The 24,686-nt window shown below is 40.7% G+C and overlaps 1 protein-coding gene across 3 annotated transcripts in view; it reads left to right on the top strand.

Moving 5' to 3' along the window:
• mcamb (melanoma cell adhesion molecule b) overlaps nucleotides 1-24,686 on the top strand; it is a 38,096-nt gene that overhangs the window by 9,397 nt on the left and 4,013 nt on the right. For 2 of the 3 annotated variants that reach the window (XM_072392494.1, XM_072392493.1), the window contains exons 2-12: nucleotides 19,405-19,529; nucleotides 19,617-19,854; nucleotides 20,093-20,163; nucleotides 20,253-20,340; nucleotides 20,831-21,007; nucleotides 21,671-21,801; nucleotides 21,996-22,131; nucleotides 22,220-22,335; nucleotides 22,520-22,661; nucleotides 22,920-23,044; nucleotides 24,217-24,364. In XM_072392494.1, the coding sequence (XP_072248595.1) occupies nucleotides 19,405-19,529; nucleotides 19,617-19,854; nucleotides 20,093-20,163; nucleotides 20,253-20,340; nucleotides 20,831-21,007; nucleotides 21,671-21,801; nucleotides 21,996-22,131; nucleotides 22,220-22,335; nucleotides 22,520-22,661; nucleotides 22,920-23,044; nucleotides 24,217-24,364 (1,497 nt within the window). Of the gene's footprint in view, nucleotides 1-19,404; nucleotides 19,530-19,616; nucleotides 19,855-20,092; nucleotides 20,164-20,252; nucleotides 20,341-20,830; nucleotides 21,008-21,670; nucleotides 21,802-21,995; nucleotides 22,132-22,219; nucleotides 22,336-22,519; nucleotides 22,662-22,919; nucleotides 23,045-24,216; nucleotides 24,365-24,622; nucleotide 24,686 lie in introns of all 3 variants that reach the window. The other variant, XM_072392492.1, reaches the window with a different exon arrangement.

Genomic DNA, 24,686 nt, shown 5'->3' with positions numbered 1-24,686 from the left:
GCTGACTGCTGCTGAGAGTATAAAACACACTCCTGTAGTTTGACTGTAGTCACGGCACATTGCACCATACCTCACTGTCCTGTAAAGTCCGAGCATTAGATAACTGCACAACTGAGGATGGAGAATAGGAAAAACGGGTTTATTGTTGGCAAGATTAGCTTTTTTTTTTGGTCCAACTGCTATTTACTGATTCATTACAAAGGCGATGTGAACATGGCTGTGTACCGTGTTTTCAGGAGTCACAAAAAGGGACACATCTGAAATGATGAAGCTCGCCCAGGATATTTCTTTAGTAAGTTTTTTGCTATCTGCTTACAACCCATGAATGTAAAAATAAACTGCCCACATCGTGTTGAATTGCATAGAATCATATTCTGATGGATTACATTTTAGCACACCGCACCCCATCGTCTCATTTTGAATCCTCTTGCGTTGTACAGCAATGCTGTAAGAACTGAGTCACATCGCACTGCATTAACATGTTGTTGGGGCAGACATGTATAACAATAGTCTCAGTAATGGAGATGTTTGGCAGTTTTACTAGGATTTGTGCAAGCCCCAATCTCCTGCTTTGTCTGTAATCAGCTAATTTAGTGACATTTGTCATAAATCCCACAGAGCTCACCAGTTGGTCCTCTTCTCCATTTCATGAATCGAGTAAAACTAAAATCAGATGTAGAGGGGCTGTTTGCAGCATGAGCCATTTGCTGGAGAAACAAATGTGGTTAAAACAACTGCTGCGGACTGTAATGAGTTGATAGCATTCAAAGTGTGTGTCCTAACACATATGCTCCTAAATTAGCTTGTGATCTAAATTGCACATGGATATCTACCTACATCTGTAGTGTGAATAAAATGTAGTAATGTTTGAGTTATGACCAATTTAGAATATGAATTTTAGCTTTCTTTCATTTATACTTTTTGGGTCTAATGGTTTTGTTGTGATGTTTACATTTTGATGTTATTGAAAATGCTGCTCATGCATGTTTAGTACCCAATTTCAGAACCATCTTATCTAAAAGAAAGCCCAGAGAGATCTAGTTGATCTTTAAATCTCACGCTGTCCTTTTGGAGCTGCTCTGGCACAGGCCACGACTGAGATACCTGTCAGGATCCCCCTCTCTTCGTTGTTAGTACAAAACCCAGCTGAATAATGAATGTTGTTTTCATGAAACAAAGCTGTGTGCCGACCTAATGCACATCCTTTTAACCTAATGCAACCCTGACGATATGGTGCTGACTCCACTCGAGCAGACTCGTGTTTGTTGTGCCCTCAAACTGTTTAGTAACAGCAGATCACTGTTGGTAGATTTATGGTTTCTCTCTGGCTTTAGTCCAAATTATTATTATTAAATCATTTGTAATTATTATACAAATGTCTATCTTTAAACTTCAGTTAATGTATGATCACCTAATTTTCTCTTCTGATAAAAGTGAAGTGTATATATATATATATATGTGTGTGTGTGTGTGTGTGTGTGTGTATACATATACATGTAATGTATATATTATCTGGGTCACACCGTGGAGTCATGACAGAAAGTGGTCTGATTTGATTTAATTCGGTTTCATTCATTTCATTTTAATCAGCCCTCTCCAAGTAGAAACATCTGATGCAGTGAAAAGAGATCATTGTTTTCATTGCTCTGTTGCTGCATCACAACCAAGACCTCCAATCGCAGCTTGCGGGACATTTTGAATTAAACTTTTTATTTTCTCCTCTGAAAAATAAGCAAAGCCTGTGGGAAACTAATCATGTGAGCAAGAGATGAGATCGCATCTGCAAGAGTTTCTGATGATGTTGGTGGGCTCCATCCATCCTGCCATTTTCTATACCTACTTAATCCGTCGGTTGGGGCGACCCAAGGGGGGGGGGTACTGGAGCCTATCCCAGCAGTCATCGGGCAAGAGGCGGGGTACACCCCAGAGGGGTCATGTTGGTTGGGATTATTATCATAATATTTTCTTTAGTCCAACCTGTGTCTAAAGAAAGTGGTGTATGGTACCTTTACCTATGTTATGATGTACTATTCGGAACAAGATGCTGTGGCTGAATACAGCAGGTGTTGTGAGATGTCATGTTATGCAAAGTTTTGAATTCCCATCGTTAACGTGCGTCCCAAATCCAAACAAATCCAAAGGCTGCGGGGCAGTTGGCAAGAATCTTGAAATCCTTTTCAAGCATTTCACAATCTTATAAATAAGTCATGAAACTGCTCAAGATGTTTCCAGGCTCCGGTGCAAAGATGAAATGCAACGAGTGAAAGTTGGTATCGATTGTTGAACAAACACCATGTAAATTAATTAAAGAACTCCAGGATGACCCAGAGACCTGGAGCAGGATTTATGTGCAGTGCACACGTCACGCATTCCTCAAATCATTTTTATAGTAATTTAACCCTGATGTGGATCGGAAGTCTATGAAGATCCGACATGATGTACCATAAAACGAAATCTTAGGGAGATTACTTAGTATGGTAGTTTTATTTTTTCTTTTGGTTTCTCTTTGTTAGTTTTTTCAGGATATTCTTATTTACAGTAATGTTGGGCGCTATAGATAATTGCAGCCATGTGTTGTATGTAATGGCTGCACAAACTTCTATGATGAGGCTTTGAAAAGAAAAGAAATGTTTGGAGATTGTTGTGATTTTCTGGTACCAGATTATCTTATGGGCTTCCACAGGGCTGTTTAAGAAGACCATCTGTGTGTCTCCTTCCTGATCATCTCTGAGCAAGACTGTATACTTTAAAGCCTCTACATGCATTTGCTGAAGATGAAACCTTTTATTTTGAATTCAGATGACGTAGGGCATTATTCTGTTATGTCAATGGCAGAGTTATTCTCATTTAAACCTGGGAAAATAATTGGTTTGAAACCCTCTGGGCCACTAGCCCACCCCTCTAAGTACTCATTGGTTAATAAATCTCTGTGGTTGCATTTCATTGGTTGGGCTTTTTACGCCACTCTGGGTGACCCTGATGATGGCCACAAGCTGAAATATGTTGGTCAAACAATAAAATTCCCTCTATATATATTAGAAGTGTTGCTGGAGTACTGATTTCTCATGACTTTTCCCCCTCTCCAAGCACCTTGGATTGTAGGTGAAGTAGGTGTAGGAACTCGTAACGGTGCCAATAATTGTAACCAGCGGTCGGAGTTCAGCACATAGTGAAGCTGTTTAATGTGTGTAACTATACTTATGTTTATTGTTTTTACGCCGTTTCACACACCAGTCGTGCTGAGACAAATGTTAAGTAACCTTACAATGCAGCTGGCATGTGTTGCTCTTTAGCCATGAGCCCATTTGTCTTTTGTAACACTAGCACTTTAACAATGGTGCTCCTTATTTTTTTCCCCTGATGTTTGGCGCTCGCATTCACAAACACCTGCATACAAAGGAAGCAAAAGGATGTCTTGACATGAAAATGCAGAAAACACCTCTGATTCATTGTTGGCACTTGGAAGCCACAAGGTACTCGGCAAAGCTGTCGCCTTCTCCTCTGAGTCAATGGGTAATGAGCGCTCAGTGTGTGTTTGTTTGCATGAGTGTGTCTGCAATCTATCTTTAGCCCGAGTATGCCAGGAGCAAGCAACGCACATCTCATACTTTCGAAGCCATGTCATGAGACCTCTTTCCCCTCCTCCCTATTTTTCTGTATAGTCACAATCAGCATTGCTAAAAAATACTGTCCCTGTTGGCCTTTCCCATACAGCTTGTTATTTTATTTCTGACTGCTCACAGAGTGACTGACATGGAGACCATTTTGTGGTCTGGGACGTGGGAAAAAGGATGGAGGGGGCGTTTGTACCACCATGGGAGCAGGCATGAGGGAATGGCCCTGTGAGATCCACTCTAACACACACAGACACACAGTAACACAAGTAGGTAGAGATTTGTGAGATTGTGAGAGTAATTCACAATGTTTTTTTGTTTTTTTTTTAAATTATGGGCGTCTGGGAGTTAAACATGGGAAGATGACCTCGTCCCACATCAAGTCAGGAATTGAATAGTGGGCACAATTTTTTTAAATGTGTGTGTGTTGGGGGGGGGGGCATATCAGAATAGCTGAGTGTGGAAACTCTGACTAAGGGCAGTAAGTTTTGTTGCTATGTAGCGATCAAAGGCTGGCAAACAGATTGAGCTAACTTGATTGAGTAACTGCTGACAGAAAACCTAAGAGCTGCTTATCAAAGAGGGATTGGCCTCAGGTCAGAGAAACCTGTGCCACTCCTCCCAGCTTAAAGCACGTGCTTTTCCTTTGTGGAAGTCTTTTCAGCATCTCTATAGTGTGAAAAGGAGTGTGACGCATTATCTCACATTTCAGATTAAATTGAAAGTAAATGTCTTTGTTGTCACAAACAATGTTCATTCTGTGAGAGTTAAAAGGAAATGATAAAATTACATTGTAAGCTGTAATCAAACAAAAGGTAAATCTTGCATCTGTGCCACATGTAAAAGCCACATCTGAAGCAAAAGATGTCTCGTTTTATTAAATGCTTGTTGCCTCAACTCTTCAGTCTTTTCCTCTCGTCCTCCGCTCACATGTCAGATGTCATTGACTGAGACCGGAGGAGATGAGGCAAAGAAAGGAATCAAGGATTTACAAGGTCAGAAAAATGAAAATGGGGCGATTGGCACAGAACTCACAAATTGTCGTTCTAACATTTCAAATTTCTTCAGTTTAAGCAAACAATAAGCAAAGCTCTGCTTTCTCTGCAGTTACCAGAACACAAATGCAGGAGATTGTCCATGTTGGATGTGTGTAAAGTGTAAATAATCTTTAGTATGACTGTTTTAAACTGTTGCATTTAACTCCTCCAGTTGTGGACCATAGGTGGTGTTATTTCTTTATTTCTTTATTTCTTTATTTATTTATTCATTCATTCATTCATTCATCCATTTTTAATAAAGTCTGCATGGTTAAAAAGTCACTTAAAAAGTTTTTTTTAAAGATCTATTATTGTTAGTATTAGTGTCGGTGATAATATTTGTTTTAAAGATTTAGAATCCACTCTGGTACAGTGGATGGACTTTTGTTTTGTTTCTGAACAGGCTTTATTGAACCCACTTTTACTGCTGAAGAAGTCTTCCTCTTTTTATGATGTGCTTTTAATGTGCTATTTAATTGTTGTGAGTAAGACAAACATAGTTTCCTGTTCCTACTATGAAGACACTGGAAATCTCAGACATCTGAATCTCTCACATTTGGATGAACTGAACTTTAAAAGTGTTTACAAGCTCTGCTGGGCCTCCTGAGCATTTCTATCCTCACTCAGCTGCACTGTGATGCCAGCTGTTGAGAGCAGGTAGTTTTATTTACCACCTCAGTTTAAACCTGCTACTTTAATCTAAAGTGCACCACCACTGCTGCTGTCAGAAGTGACCTTATAAGAGACTCATCTGAAAGTTTATTACTGTGCTGTTGTAACCTTTGTGAGTCAGCAGAACAGCCCTGAAAGATGGACTGCGGCGTAGTGAGAACCAAGCCAGGTCTCGCTGATCTCTACAACAGGTGGTCCGTTTGAATGGAATGTACAGTCAAATCATCGGGAGAAAGCAGAGTGCAATGTGACTCCCTCTTCGTCTCCCCTGTTGTGTGGTCCGCTCTGATCCTCTCCACTATATTTACATTCTTCATGTGCTTCGTCTCCTTCGCCTTTTGGAAATCGTTAATTCTGATGGCATGTTGAGTGGATGCTGCTGGCATTCGGCTCCAGAACCCCAGGGATCCGTGTGTATGTGTCAGAGAAAGTGTCTGACATGTCAGTGTGGCAAGTTGACCTTGTTTTCTCAGAGGCATCGTGGGAATGTGCAGTTTGGTTGCTACAGCTGCTGCTGTCCATCTCTTTGTCTCCTCAGGCAGCAATCAAATCACCTGAACCCCACACGTACTCCACATAGAGAAGGACTCTGTATTCACCGTCTGATGCAGTTCACTGAATTGTGGCTGCAAGTAACGATTATTTGTGTTCTCAGTTAAACGAATTAGTTTTTCTGCTGTCGGTTGATTTATTGTTATTCTATGACCAACAAGTCCTCCAGGGAAAACTGTCTCATTTGTCCATCCTGTAATGTGCTGCCCCCAAAAGCGGCATGAGACAAATGCTGCGTTTCTGACTATGGGCCTTTGTTAGATGTGAGATTGAGACCAACATACATTCTGTCAGTGGTACGACTTTACTAAAACACTTTTCTCACTTCCTGCTTGGGTTTAGACAAAATATTACACTGATGCAATGAGAAAATGATCCTGGTTCGGTCTAGAATACATTCTTTTTACAAGGCGAGTGTCACCTTCATGGACACCATTTTACAGGATGCCATGGTTACATGTAAACACAACATGTTACAACAAAGCATTCTCATTTCCTGCTTGGCTTCACACTGTATCATCACTTGGATAGGGCTAGAAAACTGTCATGGTAGGGCTAAAAAAACATGTTATTTTATAACACGACCATTTCACCATGGATGCCATTTTTACCCTTAACACACAGTTGCTCCTAGGATCACTAGAGGTTGCATTTTCTTTGAACGTAAGTATAGTCTGTATCTGCCTGCATGTCACATGGGTATGTATTGGGGAGGATCACTGTCTCTTCCACTCTTTTCTCCCGACAATCACTATGTGTCAAATGTTCATTGATATAAAACTGAGAAGAACAACCAGCCCGTTTGAGGTGCTATGTGTAGTTTTGTTTCTCACTTGAAATAAAAAAGAAAGATGTGTGTATTTTCAGGTTGGACAAGCATCCTGAGTGCGTTATTTTCTTTCGATGAGACATTTGCTAAATTTAGTTTTGAATATTTCAAACTCGCTGGCAATCTTCTTCCTCTTCACAGTATGGGTTGCACGAAGAGAATCATCCATTTGAAGAGGTCATATGATTTTTGGGGTGTCACATTTTCTCTGGTGTGTGCACAGCTTTTTAACCCATGTAAAAGCAAAGTAACTTACACAGATGCATACATTTAGAAATGATGGACCTAAATTCAGATTAGAAAACAAATCTATGTAGATGTGCCTTAAACCTGCATCCTATCTAAAGCACAGTGAAGGCCGACTTCTGTGGTTTAAAAAGAAAAATGCATCCAAATCAAATCAACATTTGAATGAGTTTGTGGTTGTCCCATTCAGAATGAATTAGACAAAAAACGGGTTTGCATTCAGGCAGGGCTGGGTTGTGAATGGTAGTTGTACTAGTACATCTGGTTTCATAAGACAAACATAGCGACAGCAAAACGCTCAAAACCTGAGCCCGTAAACCAGCTGGTGACGACATGGTGGCAGCATCAGTTTTTTGGCAGGGCCAGAGTGGGATAGGTTTTCAGCCCAGGAGGTTCATGTCCAAGACCTGTTTACTTCTTTTCAATGTAGGAATGAGGGAACTGGACACTTCAGGTCTTGCTATCCTTTCTCTTTGTACCATCCATTTTTACCTTTCCAAAATACTTATGATTCTTATTATTCCTATGTGATCGATGGGAATGAAAAAGCAGTTGAAGCTGGACTGTGTGGTCTTAGTCACCTTTGAGTATTTGGGAGAAGGCAACAGGACCCACCAGATCTATTGCATAGTGAAAAGTGTAGTGAATACAATTGCCACTTTTAGCAGATTATGTGGCATATTGATCATCAACCAAGCTTCTTCTTCTTTTTTTTTTTTTCTTTTTTCGGGCTGGAATAAAACCCAGCTGCTGAGGGGCCCACTGCTAATACACCCATATTTCCACTCCAGCTATGGTTACAAGGCTCAAAATGCACTTGCAAAATTAAAAAATGCCTGTAAACTCCATCAGTCGCCAATCAAAAATATGAACTTGCAAATGAGAATAAATGATTGGAAGTGTTTTATAGCATTGGCAGCATGTTTGCCAGGTTGCAAACATCCATTTCAGCACAGATTCATGTGTTACAGCACACATGTAACGTACACACATGTATGTTACATGTGTGTTTGTTCAGGGTTGTCTATCATGTACATGAAGTTGTTTCATATCATTTGATTCTGATAAGCTGCATCTGGTTTATTCATTCTCATTTTTCCGATCGTGATGCAAGACGGTTGGGAGTCCAGTTTCCAGATGCTATTTCTGTTTGCTGTTGTTAGCCAGTCCTCACTACTTCAGGAGAGTTGGTGTGTGCAGCCAGCATAGTTGGAATGAAACCATCAAGTCAGCCCAAAGTTACAGCAAGAGCAGTTTAAAAAAGTCTCCCCTGGAAGTAACTTAGATTATGTTATTAGAATCTTCATTTATAAATACAATCTTGGTAACATGCAGTAAATAATCAGGCATATTTATTTGAAGAAAGGGTAACAATGTTTGTTAAAGAGCTTGTTATATGGTGTTTATGGAAAGATTCCTACCATGCAGCATTCCTAACACGTGGATCGAAGAAACTCTGAGTTCTCTGAAGAATCCAATCTTGATGGTTAGATGGATATGAAAAATTACATGACAAAATCTTAATATTGTAAAAATAATGGCCACACATATTGTATAATAATTCATCTCTGCTGTTGAAAAATCACTCCTTCTGTTATTTGAATGGCTTATTTAGGACAAACTCTGCTGCATGTTGAGCTTACAGAGAAATGTGTCTGCTGTGCAAGGAGCTGTAAGAGGGATTCATGAGTCAGTGGGAGGCTTTTTAGCTGTGAGTCTTGTGTGCGACATGTTTGCCTGTGTGTGTTGAAATGCCTCAGGGAACGTCACTGGACTAACGTGATTGATGAACATGTGACAAGGACTTTACTGTCACATCTTCAAGAGTTTCTCATAACATTCTTCTGCATCATTTAGCTGAGTTGAGCTGTCCCAATTTAAGGGTTGCTGCTGGCATCGGATCTGTGGAGGAAAACCACAGTTTGGCTGCATCTGTGCATTCCTCAAATATCTCTGAAGACTGTTAGAGATTTGATATTTAAAAGCAGGAAATCAGCTGGATTTGTTATATTTGCATTGCAAGACTAGATGTTGGTGCGCTTTAGTGAAACAGTCATCTGTGACTCTTATTTAGTTGTTGAGATACCGCTGGTCTAAACTGATGAGCTGTTGCAGCAATTAAGGGCCACATTAATTGTTCTGCAGGATTTGTGACATTGGGACATACAATTTACTTAAAGCTTTGTCTGCACATGACACAACTCTGTGATGACTGTTTCACCAATTTGAAGCCAAATCGGTGAACTTTTTTTTACTGCTTCCTTTTTTGGCAATGCTGCTGAGAAAATCAGCTGTACATGGCTTTATATGAAGTCACTTAATGCAGACAAAGAGGGTAAATTCAATTCAGTTGTCTAATTATTTTATTTTGATGACTAAATAATTCCCTGGCCTATACAAAAGAGCTCCAATGTAATGCTATGCTCTGGGTTGATAAAAAGCCCTTTTATATTGGAAAGAAAACTGAGAGGCCCCAAACTAATTCACATTTTGTCTAGTCATGCTTAGCTAATAAATTAAAATAAAATATCAAAATAAATATATTTTGTGGAAAATATGAACTATAGAATTAAATCACACCGATACAAGTTAAAAAAACAAAAATAAATAAATATATATATAATATGTATAATATATATATTTTGCATGCAGAACTATTTAGAGAACCAATCATTTCCCTTGGTATGTTTTCATACACAACAAAATTGATTCTTACCCATTGAAGACCTTACTTTGAATAAGGCACTGCCATGTAAACAGCACTTTCTGATCACCTTAATCTGCATAAGGTAATATTCAGAGTATGTAGTTATCAAATTAAGCTATGTGGAGTATTCTGATCTTTGTGTAAATGTGTATACAGCTTAATTGCACTATTATGTCCCAAAGAGTTTTCACAGCATTTTTTTTGACCCACTCACACACACAGCACATTCTCTTGGCTTCTTTAGTCAGAACATAACAGGATGGCTGCTTGAAAAAGGAGACACACTTTGATGATAAGATGATAGAAAAGCCCAAGAATGCTTGGCGTTTCAATATAATAACACTTAAAAAGGTAACAAAAAACCATTTGCAAGGCCGTAGTTTTGACAGTGTCAGAGAGGGAATGGATCTTCACTTGAAAGCAGATAATGAATGTTTGGCTTCTGAATGCAGACTTAAAGCATGCACCAAAGAAACTTTGCATACCGCCGCTTGTCTTCAGGAAAGGAAAGAGAAGGTTTTGGCATTTCAAACCTCCCTCTACTTATCATCTCACTAGGAGTTTTTTTTTTAAATCTTCTGCTTGATTACATCTCTGTGAAAGACTGTAAGCGTGCCATTAAGGGATTAGTGTGTGTTAAAACTGCCACAGCAGCTCCCAGAGAGCCAAACAGCCACACACCTCGGGTTGCCACTTTGATTTCTCCACCCCAGCCCAACCCTCCTTTTCTCTACCCAGTCTACCCGTCTGTTTTCCCATGTTAACTGCTCATTCTCAGACTCATTTGCATCCATGCAAAAAGCATCCTGTTCAGGCACTGCTTTCCCATGCTCCCACTCTCTTATATCCAGAAGTGAGGCTGCTATTTCTGGTGCCAGTCGGGTCAGTGTACTGTAATTCCTGTTCTATCATGTAAGCAAACAAGCTTGATAGGATGTTGTTATTCTTAGATGTGACATGGCTGGAAACACGTCACCAAGCTTTCACCAGCCTGTTCAAGGGGAAATATTTCTCCAAGTAATGTAGACTTCTGTGTTTCAGCGCAAACTACCAGGAAGACAGAAAAAATGTGATTAGAATTAAAAGAAGCCAAATATAGTCCTTGTAATTTTTAAGATGGTTATGATAACGTTCCCTTGTGCTGTCTGGTATTTGCTTCCTTTATGTTCGAGCACGATCTCTCAGCTGTCTGGTCACCTGACAGGATAACTAGTGGATGGCAATTAAAACTCAGTTCATGACCCAATACACTTACACACAAAAGGAAGCTCTGCTGTTTTATTAGATTTTCTTCCCTTAAATATAACATTAATCAACATTCTTCCAAGTTCAGTGGAGTCTCGGACTTTTGCTCTTGTGAGAAATAAAATAACCTGTATTAGAGTCAGGGGAATCCTTGCTATGTAAATATTAATGCAGTACATTAAAATCCAGCCTTGTGGCAGAAGAAACTGATTACATAAGGACAGTGCAATGCAAACAAAACTTCTCCCTCTTTCAGATAAATGTCTGCTGCTCATTCATTATACTCTGGGTTTACAGAGTAGTGAATGAGACGCAAAGTGAGCAGAGGAAGAAGTGTGTCATGTGCTACTTGCTCTACTGTGTAATAATGTGTTCAGTGCTGGAATTGAGTGTCCAGGTCAGGTCAGTTAAACATAGCTCAGTGGCTTTGGTGCGAGTGTGTGTTTGTGTATCAGATCTTTTCACGGTTTCAAGACGTTCCAAATGAAATTTTTTTTTTTGTTCCTGTCTGACCTCAGTGAGCATCTTGTCCATCGCTGCTGCTTTGATCTGAATTCTTCTTTCAGTTTTGAGAAAGAGCTTTTAGCCATAGCCATTCTGTCCTTCCATATGAAATGTACTTTGACAGCTGGTGGCCAGATTGAGCTGAATTTTCTAACTACAAAGAGTAGACTTTTTAGCTGGGCCAAGATTAACAGTCCATAGTCTGCAGATGCAGCCGATTAGCGCTGACTTTATGATGAAATCCCTATGGAAAATTAGTTTCCTAGTTGCCTGTTGCCCGATGTTATGACATCTCTCTCGGAGGTTGCATACAATGTTCAGTGTGTGCAGACATCTAAAGTATGTAGTATGTAGTACTTGTTGTTCCAGGAACTTCTGTCACGGTTGTGTGCGATACCACAGTCTGAGGAAGATCAGCCTTGCTCCTGTAAATCAATCTACTGATGTAGAAAAGATAACAAGTAAAGTTTCTCCTGTGTGCTGGCAGTGCTGCAGCTCAGTAAGCGGGATGTTTAGAGGCCGCAGCTGACAGGATGAAGCCGCACTTCAGTTGTATTCACACAAGCTTACCTTCCTGCACAGAGGTTTGTTTGTGTCGAACATAAACTCTGGGAAACAATCGGAAAATGATCTCTTTGTTTCTCCTCCTGCAGCCAAGAGAAACTTGCTTTATTCTCAGCCTTTCTCCTCCCTTACTCCCGAATTGGCCTTTGACGGAGCTGCCAACCCTAACCAACGTAGCGTGACACTCACACAATTGATACTTTTCTCGTATTACACAATTCGTTTCTGAAATCCAAATTTGTAACACGGTACAACAACGCGGGATAAGAATACAGAAGACTCACATCACAGAGCGGTGCAGCACAGCAGTTTTTTTTCAGACCATTCAGGAAGATGCAGTGAATATCCACAAATATATTCCACTGTATTTTATCTCAGTGCTGCAGAGTGTGCTGTGCCAGATGGATACTGGGTCCTGAAAGCAAAAGCATTGACTCAGGAAAAACCTTAAAACCTTATTTCATTACTGTTTCTTCAGCATATGAATAAAAGTGCCCAGCTGAGCTCAAGCCTTCTGGGTGTGCAGAACATCTGGTTTTGAATATCCAGGATCTGACTTTAGGCTATTTCTCTAACAAAGAGCTTGTATTATCACACAGAGGTGTTACGCAGCTCTTACCTCTCGTTGAAGTTGGATTTTCTAGTTGGTAACTTGGTTTCTTCAACAGACCTTCTGCATTCTAAGCAAAACAAGACAGTCCACATAGATGAGGCCAAATCTTTCTTTGGAGGTTATTGATCTGATGAAACAACAGGCAGCGATTTCCTTTAGCTCTTTCATTTCACAGCTGTGTTTTCTTTGTGTTCACGTTTTGCAGTAAAATACGTTGAGGTTTATTTTGATACAACTTTAAGTTCAGATTTCAAACTTCTGAGGTGTATTGAATGTAGCACATATATTTCTTTTCACGCTCTGTGATAATAAATGAGGAAAAGAAGGCTTGGAAAAAGTGGCACCTTTTTAAAAACTGTTGGACCTTCTTTTCCAATCAATTATAGCCCTGGACAGTTATCTGCTTTGAACACCAGTTAATGTACTGAAGGTGAGCGTGCCCTCCTCTCCATCACCATCACTCTCCAGCTGTGGTCTGGGCTTGATGCCAGAGCACACGGGGGTGGACAGGTTGACTGCTCGCCTGTTGTTCACTCAAAACAGATTCTGTCCTCTCAGCAGCCACGGCTCATCGGTCTACCTGTCAGAGGGAGGACTACAGCGTTTTAGACACAGCCACAGACGTTCAGAAGTGCTTGGTAAAAATCGTTTGCTGATCACCTGGTGCTAGTTTTCCATCTGCACGGATCTCATTTTCAAAGTTATAAATGGATTTTGCATCGTAGGTGTTGATAAGGTTTCACAGAAGCTCAGAGCATAGCAGGAAGCTTTGTTATCCTGTCTCTCATGGACAGAAACTGGCTGTTTTGTCAACAGTGAAATCAAAGCTGTCTGTCAGGATACACACTGTGTTTGATAAGACTTCCTCTTGAGATAAGCTCTGTTGCTCTGCCTCTGTAAGGGGTGTCCTTGTGTTCCTTATCTTGTCTTATCTTCACAGTAAGAGTGCCTAATTTAGTGGTGCTTTGAATACAATCCACCTTGTTTGTGGGGTGAGGAGTGTACTGGGGAGACAGCTGAACACATTTGCTCCTGTTTAGGGATCACCTTCAGCTTGGTTTAGCAGCGATGAGACCTTTTGATAGTTCGATAATCAGCACTGACACACTTCAGTGTATATGCACCTGTGGGCACTTACTGCTGGCAGGTAGCTTAAAAAAATCTAAGCTAAAGTTTCACTTTCTGCACATCTTTTGGAATATTAACTGTCCTGTTTACCTTTTTTCTGCAATAGAGGAAAAGTTTTATTAAATGTATTCTTCTTAAGCTGTTAGACGTTATTAAGACATTGCAGGGCCTCAGGGAACACTACACTCTCTCCTCCTGGTTTTTTCTTCAGTCTTTTCTTCAACAATTTCTTGAGAAAGATTTGAGTTCACAATAAACTTTATGATCAGTTAGGCTGTATGAGACTGACAAATGCAAAACAAATTTTTGCAACAGATAAATTTCAAACGTCTGACAGTTAATTGGATCCGAGCCATAGTCAAAGTCTGTCTTTGTGAAACTGGAGCCAGAGCACTTTTTAGGGCCATACTGTCTGTAGCAGGACTCCTGTCTTGTTGTCGTCACGGTGAACAAAGCTCCGCATAGTTTTTGGACAGTGCTGTAAAGTGTATAGATGATTGGTTAAACTGGTGCACTGAGATTACAGTTTTCTGATCAACTGGTCAAATGTGGAAAATGACAGATAGATAGCAACACATTCATCTTGCAAAGTTGTTGTCTTTGGGCCAAACACACACTCTTCAAGGGAGAAAAAATACATTTTTCTTTGGGGTATGTTTGAAACTGGAGAGGCACAGCTTTCCCAGCAGGCAGAGGGGGGCATGCTCAGCTTTCTTCTGTCATACTGATTTAAGACTATTATCCAACATGCATGGACTGCAGTCTGTGCTCACTCATCATCAGAAATTGATCTGAGGCCTTGCAGTGCCAGCTTCTCAAGTAACCAATGAGAAATGATAGAGCTGTCAGCTGTCAAACAGGATGAGGTAAGAGTTTGTAAAAAATTCTGTCTGAAGTGTAGAATCTGAAATATTACTGCAGGTACTGTAAGCTCCCAGGTGGGGGGGTGGGTGATGTGTGAGTGAGTCAGCATTGTTCTTCCATCGCTAATGGCCAGGAAATCTCTATGTTGTAGAAACTAATTGGATTTCTTTAACAGGAAAGCATCCGTCCAGCTCCATTATCCAGAAGTAAACAGCAACACACAGCTTAGTGAGAGGCAGGTAGAGGAGTGTAAAGCAGGAGGAGTTCAGAGAGGGAGTTTGAGCGAAGAGAATGGTGCTCATATTTGTGGAAGTGGTCAGAGGATTAGTTTGGGAAGGAAATCGCACTGTAAATGTGTTATCCATGCTCCTAATAAGGGGATGGAGTTAATTGAATTGAAAATAAGAAGGGCGCCAGTTCACCAAAAAGCTGTCTCACATAGAGATCAGTGCTAACAGAAGTGAAGCAGGGATATATCTGCATTAGAAGCTCTGACTTCAACTGTAAGTCCATCCAACTGATCCTTCAGCAATGCTGTCCTCCCCACTGATGACACTCTTTTATATTGCTTGAGCTCTGTTGAAGTACAGTTATTGCGTAGACTTGTAATTTCATGTTTGAGAGAAGAGCAGGATTTATTATTTTTTTTCTTAAAATAGTCTCATCTGACGATCATAACCACACAGGTAGAGAATTATTCATCTGAATCCTGATCTCTGTTATTTGTCACTCTGTGTTTTGTAATTGGCTGCAGTAAGAAACGGCATTTTTTTTCTTTCAAAGTCTTGCAGGCCCCCAAGTTGATGATTTCCAGGCTTTCAACCAACTCTCATTGGCTTCTTGAATGGATGAACACATAGCTACTGTTACTGTGAACAAAGCTTTATTCTTCTTCCATGTAATGACAACTGAACCGTTTCCACGACAAACAAACTGAAGGACATTACAAATTGCTGTTCTTGAAAAGTCATTTCCAAACTTTTGTCTTCAAGATCATAAATGAACCATCGTCATTGTCGCTTTTGAATGAACTCTGATTTATTATCTCCCACATGAGACTAAAAGACGGAAGTGTTGCAAATGTTCTACAAACATTCTTTATTCATGAAATTACAGAACAGTTGTAGAACTATCATATGGAAAAAAAGGTACAACTTTTCCTTTTTTTTTGTTTTTATGTAAAAATGGGGCTTACCAGATCTTAAATGAGGTCAGTTCAGCCTCAGATAAACAACAACATGATATTTTACACAGTGTTTGTGCAATTATTTTGCAAAAACTGAGACAAACTGCAGTGGCAGTGTTTGAAAACCTAAGTACACTTTTACTTCCTCAATTAGAATGAAGAGGGTAAAAGGCCGCAAGGTGCTGCTAATCAAATGCATTTAATTAGCATTAATTAACTCTTTAAAAGTAGATGTTTTGTCAGTTTGATGGTCTGGAGCATTCAGGTTTGTGTAAAAGCTACAGAGGAAACACATCAGCAAAGATCAAGAAGAAAGAAACCATTGCTGCTTGTCCGTCTGAGAAGGGTCTTAAAGGCCAATTGCAAACAATTTTTCTATGAGTCATCACAATGAGTCCATCATTCACACTGTAGAAAATGATGGACAACAAGTGTAAAACATTCAAAACAGCTGCCAAAATCCCAGGAATGGACATCCTAGAATGTGGTAGAAGAGCTTAGGTCTGAAGACTTCTGAAACTATGTTGGTTTTGACAGATGAGACCAAAGTGGAGATGTTTGGTGAACACCAAACACAGCAAATCAGCACAAGCACCACATACCAACTGACAAACATGGTGGTGGCTGGGGTAATGATTTGGGCTTGTTTTGCAGACACTAGACCTGGACACCGTGCTGTATTCTACAGGCAAATGTGAGGCCATGTGTCTGACAGCTAAAACTTGGCTGAGATTGGGTCCTGCAACACGCAAAGGATCCTAAACACAGCGGCTACAACAAACAAAATGTCTTAAAAAGAAAATAATCAAAGTGTTGCAGTGGTCCAGTGAAAGTGCAGACCGTTGAGAGTGTTGGAAATGCTGTGGAAGGACCATAAGCGAATGTTTCCAGTCCACAATGAACTGAAGCAGAAGAGGAGTGGAGCAAAATTCCTTCACAACAATGTGAGGAACTGATGACATCAGACAGAGAACAAGTACTTTCAAGATGTTTGTTGATAAAGGTGGTTCTTTATGCTACCGAATCATGGGCTGAACTTAGTTTCTCACACACTGTTTCTGCATGTTGTGAAATAGATCATGACACAGTGAAATATATCATGCTGTTGTTCTTCCTCTTTTGCTTTTACCTCATTCTAAGAGCTGGTGAGAACCAGTTGATGTGTTTTATTTTATTTTTTTTACATAAAACCTGAGAACGGAAAGAGAGTGCACATTCGTTTTCACATGACTGCATATAAAGCTGAGCTGGCCCCTGATTTTAAGATTAATTTGAAACAGGTCAGTGCCAAATGATCCACATTGACATTCATCTGCGCAGCATTAGACTTCAACTCAGTTATTTCTCACCATCACTTCTCTCTCTGCTGTCAGTAAAGCTACCACACAATGAACAGGCAGTGAGGAAAGACTAAATCAAACCTGGCAGCGTCGTGACCTCCGGGCTACTTTTCAGCCTGGCATCTCATACATCTATTGAAACACTGCAGTGCGAGGGTAATTGAGGGACCCTCCTATAGAGTAGAAGGATGCGTCACGTCGAGAGACCCTGGAAGGGGAAAACCACTCATTCTTCACCGACAGAACATGAAGGAACAGTGGAGCTTCTATACTGCCTGTAAATCGGTCCTTTCTTCCTGTGAGAGGGTGACATGTTGGAATGCAGCACATTAATGTGGACATGGGTGGGCTTTTCATTCCTGTCATAGCATCTCTCTCTTCCCTTGACCCACCATGGACTTTCTTTTCGTTTTTCTTTTGCCTCCTCGCCTTCTTTGAGTTTGTGTTTCAGAGTATAACCCAGTGTCCCTGTGCAGATGATGATCATGAGCATCTTCTTAGTTTTAGTTGAGTGGCGCCTTATTTACACAATTTCATCGGCCATCTTACTGTATCTCAGCAGTATTGACTTATTACTGATGTAACAGTTTGGTCAGACTAGGGTCAATGACTAGCATGATTGGGGGAAAAAAAAATCCAGCAACCATAACTAAATTCATTTGGGAACATATGTTATATAGTGTGTCCACTGAACAGCACTTCTTTTGAACCACAGAAGACTTTCCACCTGCTTTTTGTCTTATTCACAGCCCCCCTCCCCCAAAAAAGGATAAAAAAACAAAGATGAATGCAGAAAGCTTTTATTATTAATCACATTAACATTGTTACTATGAATGCTTTAAGCCATGGAAATCACGTGTCACAGTAGAAAGGGTCCAGGTGTAAATAATAAAATTAATTCCAGCTGCCTCGAACTCCCTGCATGCTTCTTGTTTGATCACTGTCATGTGATGCAGTGACTTTAGGTTCTGGCGTGCAAGATTCAGGGCTGAATGTTACAGAAATACAGCAACATCACATACTCGTAATTATGTTGTCATTACTGTAGAATTGTGTGAAAAGAGGATTTGTTGCGTTTTTGTGCCCTTTAGAAGGAGACATTTATATCTACAATTCCTCTTCCTCTGTTTTATAACTTCATGTTTCTACAGCAGGCCGAAAGGGACAAACTAAACACTGGCAGTAAGCCATTTTGGGTTTTACAGCCTCCACTTTTCGAAGGGGAAATTGAGTTGGGTCTTCAGTATTGGTTGTATACTGTAACTTTGCAATTAGATGTTACCAAATTCTTCAGACTGCTCTTTTGCTTATAAGATGATATGATGATATAAGTGATGATACTGATTACCATGTCACAGCCACCTGCATTACACAACAGTTACAGAACGCTTCACTGTTTCCTAAACTACAAACAACCGTCACGCAGGTCAAAAGAGACGTATTTTTAAAGTCCGAGTGAAGCAGAAATAAATGTGTTCTGAGTTTGTCACATCACTGAAGAATGTGTTACTAACCACTCAGCCGAACATGAATGTTTAAACTGATAACCGAGTAAATGAGATTAGCTTTCAAATTCAAGAGAATATGAGCGGTGCTCTGTGCCCTCAGCTGCTGAAGATGCTAAATCACAGATATCAGATCAGCTCAAATAATCCACACTACAAGTCAAACAGAGTATGTTTTAAGAGCATGTTTGGATCTGAAACCACAAATGCATACTGCAAATGTTGAATATTTCATCTTCCAGCTGTGGAATAAGCAACTGACATTGATAAACTGTGCAAATTGCGTTCTTGTGACGGGAATGTTCTGCCGAAGATTCATTCGAGATACACGAGCACATCAGCAGGGGAGGGAAAGTCTCAAATCTGTTTAATCCCAGTCGCCTCAGTAAAAGTTTGTTCAACTCTGAGCTAAAATAAATGAGCTGATTGTTGGTGGTCTTCATCGCTTATCACCATGCATCTGTACAAAATCTGTAGCTCCTCCTGGAACTTTGCATCTCAGCACTTCTTTGTGTTGCACTGCTGGTTCATCACCAAATGAATCCACAGTGCATGTACATACAGTCTTGTAACGACCATGATACAAGATTGTTTAATTGACCAGTGTCGCTACCAAAATGTTCATAAAATGTTCACCTGGTGGAGTCTTTCTTATCTTCCCCAGCTCCACCCAGCACAAAATAACAATGACATGAAACATGTAGATGCAAGAAATCCATCACAATATCAACTTTGCATTTAGTGTTTTCGATTCAGGTAGCAATTGTGTAACAACTACGTTCTCTCCTTGTCCCTCAGCACTGGCCGATGTGGAGGTGAACATGGAGGACAAAGTGGAGGTGTTCTCGCAAGGCACGGCTCAGATCACCTGCATGTTTAAGTCGGCTGAAGGCATCGGTGGCATGAACATACAGTGGTTCTATGTGAGTTTCATCAGGCCTTGCGCACGCTTACACAAAAATGGTGTAATGCGTCTTTGTGTGTGACATTCGATGTGTGTGCATCCACAGGCGAAACATTCAGGTTCGAAAGACAAGCAGCGCATCTACTTCCAGGACAGCATTGTGAAGACTGTAGACAAAGGCACTCCTTTCACGGATCGGATAAGCATGAATGGGACCGGAGCCACTGAAGCGGTTGTGTTGACTATCAGTAATGTGCAACTGAGAGATGAAGGGGAGTTCATCTGCATCATCAGAAGTCTCACAGAGGGCGCTGGGGAGGGACGCACAAAGCTGATGGTGTTTGGTAAGATGGAGTCTCATTATCAAGAAACTGGCATCCCTGATATCAGAATTACAATAACCGATAAGCAGCCAGGAAGTCAGTCTGCTCTGAGCAAAAAGTTCACCAATGATTTCTTTATATTTTTTGACAACAGTTAAACAGTTTCACGATTTTCAAAAGAATTACTGCCTGTCAGAGTGCAAACGCCCCTTAATATCTGTTCTTCTTCTTCTTCTGTCACTTTTTCTGTCCCCTGCAGCGGTACCAGATGATCCTACCATTGAAGGTGTGCAAACAGGTGTCTCAGTCAATGAGCCAAACCCATCAAAGGTGATCAAATTTTAAAACACAGAGATCAGGCATTTAAAATCACGGCAAGAATATTTTCTTTGACTCTCCTCTTTTCCTCCCTTTACCAGATTGGCTCATGTGAGGTGAGAAAGGGATATCCCAAACCAAACATCACTTGGTATAAAAACAACACGCCGCTGCGCAATTCTCCAGGCGGTGAGACAGAATAACACAAATGTCTACACTGAGTTACTGTTTTAGATTGTGCTGAATATGATTTAAAGATTACATGATACTTTGTTGGGTTACTTCCTTTCTTTCAGTTGTGATTTAGCTTTTTAGTGGATGTTAAAGTTCTGCAGGATTACAAAAGTCCACAGTCTAGTTGACAGGGAGTTGTTGTTCCTCACTGCAGATTCTCCTCCTGAACTGCATGGAACCAGGCATTTCAGTAACTTCCCCTTGGAGTTCTTTACATCACCATGAAACATATTTATACAACACCCACCTAAAAGTTACTGTGGCATAGTTTTAACAAAGAGTTAGCTGAACTTTTTTTCACCACTCAACTGACCAATCACTGGCTCTTTAGTTTGGGTGTCAATCAGGGACGGGAGCTAAAACTAATCGTTTCAGAGAAATAGTACTATTTGAAAATCCTCCCTTTATTTCAAGTATTTGCATGTTTTGAAAAATTGTCTTTCAGTGGAAGTGTCATCCTTTACCACCACTGAATCAAGTGGACTGTACTCAGTCAGGAGTGAGCTAAGGATGATGGTGAAGAAGGACGACAAAGATGCTGAGTTCTACTGCGAGGTCACCTACTTTGTCCCTGGAGCAACCATGATGAAGGAAACCGCCCATATAAATGTCACAGTGTACTGTGAGTTTCCTGGCTTGCAGCCAGTCTTCCAATTCATCCCAAAGCCTGTTGATAAATTTGAAGTCAGAGCTCTCGGGATCTCAGTTTGTGTATATGGATGTGCCTCGTGGATATCTTGCTGAGCAGCTGGGTTCTCTCAAGATTTTGATCATGTGAGAATCCATTTCTCAGACTTCATACAATGCCTTTGTAGCTTATCCACAGAGGTTTGGACCAGTCAGTGCCCCATACTGGTGGAAATGGGTGGGTTTTAGGTGTCATAACTCATCAGTACTGGTTTCTACAGAGATTAGCTGCTCAAGTGTTAGTTACTTCAGAACTGAAGACTTCTTTAAAAATCAAAGCCACTCTCTTCTCCTGACTAACTTTGTGAGGAGATCTATCAGCAGGCTCCACTTGCTATTTTGACCTGCTATAACCTTCGGATTTTGAATAAAATCCTCCAGCTCATCCAGTTAGCTTTTTGGGGGGGGAATAAGATATAAATATGGCCTCAAAGTTCTTCCCAAAGTTCACAAGTTAGAGGCACTGTTTTTAGATTTGTATTTGTTAAAAGCGCCCGGTCTTATCAGAAATTTTTATTTGGAGATTTTCTTTTCCCTTACTACTGCCACGATTTTAAAAGTTCGGATTCTGGACCTCACCTCCCTGTCTCTGTTTCAGATCCCCCCACCGCAGTAAATATTTGGGTTGAATCCCCAAAGGGCAAAATCAAGGAGGGGGACACCATCGAGCTTCACTGCACAGACAATGGGAATTCTCCATCCTCAGTCATTACAATCACGCACCTAAAAGTAAGAAAACCCACACACGAATGACTCACGTACCTACATGTATATATTTTACCAAAAACTATTTTAATACATTATAAGCTACTATCCAGCTTAACTAGATATTTTGTGTTTCATTTTCTTCTCAGCACATTAGAGCGTTTCATTTAAGGCCTCTCAGCGGTTACATATGTTGACATTAATGTTGATTTTTGTAGGATGACATCTCTTGGGAAACAAATGAGAAGCTGCTGGAGAATGTTACCCGTCACGACAGTGGAGAGTACGCGTGTACCTCTGAGGACATGAATACCTTTGACGATATCTCGAGCAATATCACAGTGTTTGTCAACTGTAAGGACTACAGCTAGATTTGCAACCATGACAACTAATAGATCTGAGCAGCTTTGTATTGACTGTGTGCTCGTTTCTTTCTCTGTAGATCTCGATCCCGCTGTTGTGAGGCCTAAAGATACTGTTGTGGTGGACAAAGGGGATGATCTGACGGCCACGTGCAATGCCCTCTCTTCTCTCCAGACTTTCCCAGAGTGGTCTAAGGTTCAGTGCAATTATATACCCAGCAACAAAAATCATACTCTGACACCCTTGAGGCTGATTGATGAAGACTGTCTTATATTAGGCTTTTAGTGGATTGTTGCACTCTTAAAAGCAGTCGACTGATCTTTTTAACTGTAGTAACCTCTGCATCACTTACATGTGCTTTTTGTGACCCGGGCTTCAGAATGGACACAGAGTTTCAGACGCTCATACGTTGATCCTGAAGAACGCTACCTTTGACATGGCAGGGACGTACAGTTGTGTCGTGACTGTTCGTGACATCGAGGGAATGAAGACCAGCGGTGAACTGCGTGTTCATGTCCAGGGTGAGTTTGTCTACAGGCGGTTTCTTGTCAACAGTTAGCCTATGCTACAGTGTATGTTGCGTTCTGTTTTTCCAGCATTCTTAGATTGTGTTATTTACACCTTGATGGTGTGGACATCTTTTGCCAAAAAAATGCTGATGATATGACAGAGTTGTCAGTATTTCAACATGTTTTAAGGAAATATTGTCTGACACAAATAAACGTGTTGTCTTTAATAAATAAAAGGTTTTTTTTTTTCTCTCACTCCTCTTTCTGCAGGTGCACCAGAGATCATAAAGAAGGATTCAACAGAGATAGTGACTTTTGAGGAGGCTGTTGAACTGAGCTGCCATGTCAGAGGTTACCCTTCTCCCACCATCACCTGGACCACCTCTGATGGAAAGGTACCATAGAGGGAAGTCTAACATTCTTGGCTAAGCAACAACTGCAACAGACCTGCACAGTCACTCTTGGAAGACTTAAATGAACCAATTTAAGGTTACCTTGTGATATAAACTCACATGTTAGAGTATACAGCGATCAGCCACAGTATTAAAACCATTGATATGTCAAGTTGATGACATTAATCGTTCCCTTAATTTCAATATGCTGCTGGGAAACCTTTGGTGCTGGCATCCACAAGGATGCTAATTTGACATTTACCACCAGTCCCTGCACCTTTTCAGAAGACAGGAGAAACGCATTGAAACCGGCTCAAGCTCACAGCATTCACTCCCCTCTTCACTGTCTCTCTCATTCAAACCCATTCAAATATCCAGCAACTTAGCTGAGATCCTAGCTTTTGTCTGTCCCACCTTCATCAGGTACACAGACCACTGTGAGAAAAGTTTCATGTCTAAATATACACAACAGCAGTAAATGGATGAACAACCTTTATACAGTCCAAAGGTATGAAAAGGTGAACTTTCCTTTCCTGTTTTGTGAAGTTTTGACCGAGACTAAACATACAGTATGTTCCAGATAAAGGCTGACAAATTAAATATGCCACACGTATCTCTACTACATCTACATTTTTACTTCCAACCTTGGAGTATGTGCTGTTGATTTTGAAAACTGTGTATGGCGTGTTGATGTATTATTGATACTTTTGAAACTGATGCAGAGTATTTGGTGTCATTTATGACAAAATGCTGAATTTCACTTATTAAAACCAGGACAAAGCTAGATTTTCATGTTGTGTGTAGGAGTTGGTCAGATTGGTTTTGAGCTGGAGTGTTGTCCTCTGGTTGGATTATTTGATAAGTGAATGTATATTTGTATGTATACAAACACATATGTTCTAAGCCCATATATCTGATGAAGGGTGGACAGACTGAGATTCACTAGTAAGCAAGACGGTGTGGTGCCAGACCAAAAAAGGTTTTTATGTTTCTGTGTATTAAGAAAAATACCTTATGGGACTGAGGGAGCTTTAGACTAATTGTATGTTTAGTCCCTTTTCAAAATGATGATGCACCCTTCTTCATCTGTGGGTGGGCTGCACTCAACTCCTCCAACCTGACCTGTTTGCTGGTGAAGTTGCTCTTTCCAGTCTTTAACAGTGTGTTTGTGACAGGTCATCAAGTCCGCGTCTGAAACAGAGACCGAGGAGGGTACTCAGAGTGTGGTTAGTGTCAAGGTTGCTTCTAATATCACTGCTTACTGCAATGCCTCCAATGAGCACGGCACCGACGTGGTGACCTTCAAGATTAAAGTCAAAACCAGTGAGTTCCTTCTGCTTTCCTGTCTGAACTCTTTGTTTTTATACTTGTGTATGTCTCTGTCCTCCTGCCCATGTGTCTTTGTTTGAAGACCTTGTTCTCTGTGTATCGTGTTGCCTGTCATTCCACACGCCTCACAGTGTGCTGTTTGCTTCAAATGGAGACACTGTGAAGCTGTGCGGCTGTTACTGTGAACCCCTCTCCCCCCCTGGTGTTGTAATGTGGACTGTCCTTGCTGTTGTGCGCTCTGCCTGTTTTCAGCTTTACACACCACCACACAAGCCACCACTACTACAACCATCACTACCATTTCCAGTGCCACAGG

Source organism: Leuresthes tenuis, unplaced genomic scaffold, assembly GCF_036924035.1.
Source record: "Leuresthes tenuis unplaced genomic scaffold, fLeuTen1.0.hap1 SCAF_9, whole genome shotgun sequence".
Taxonomy (NCBI): Eukaryota; Metazoa; Chordata; class Actinopteri; order Atheriniformes; family Atherinopsidae; genus Leuresthes; species Leuresthes tenuis.
Note: the sequence above shows the minus strand (reverse complement) of the source record. Positions and strands in the feature narration are given on the sequence as shown.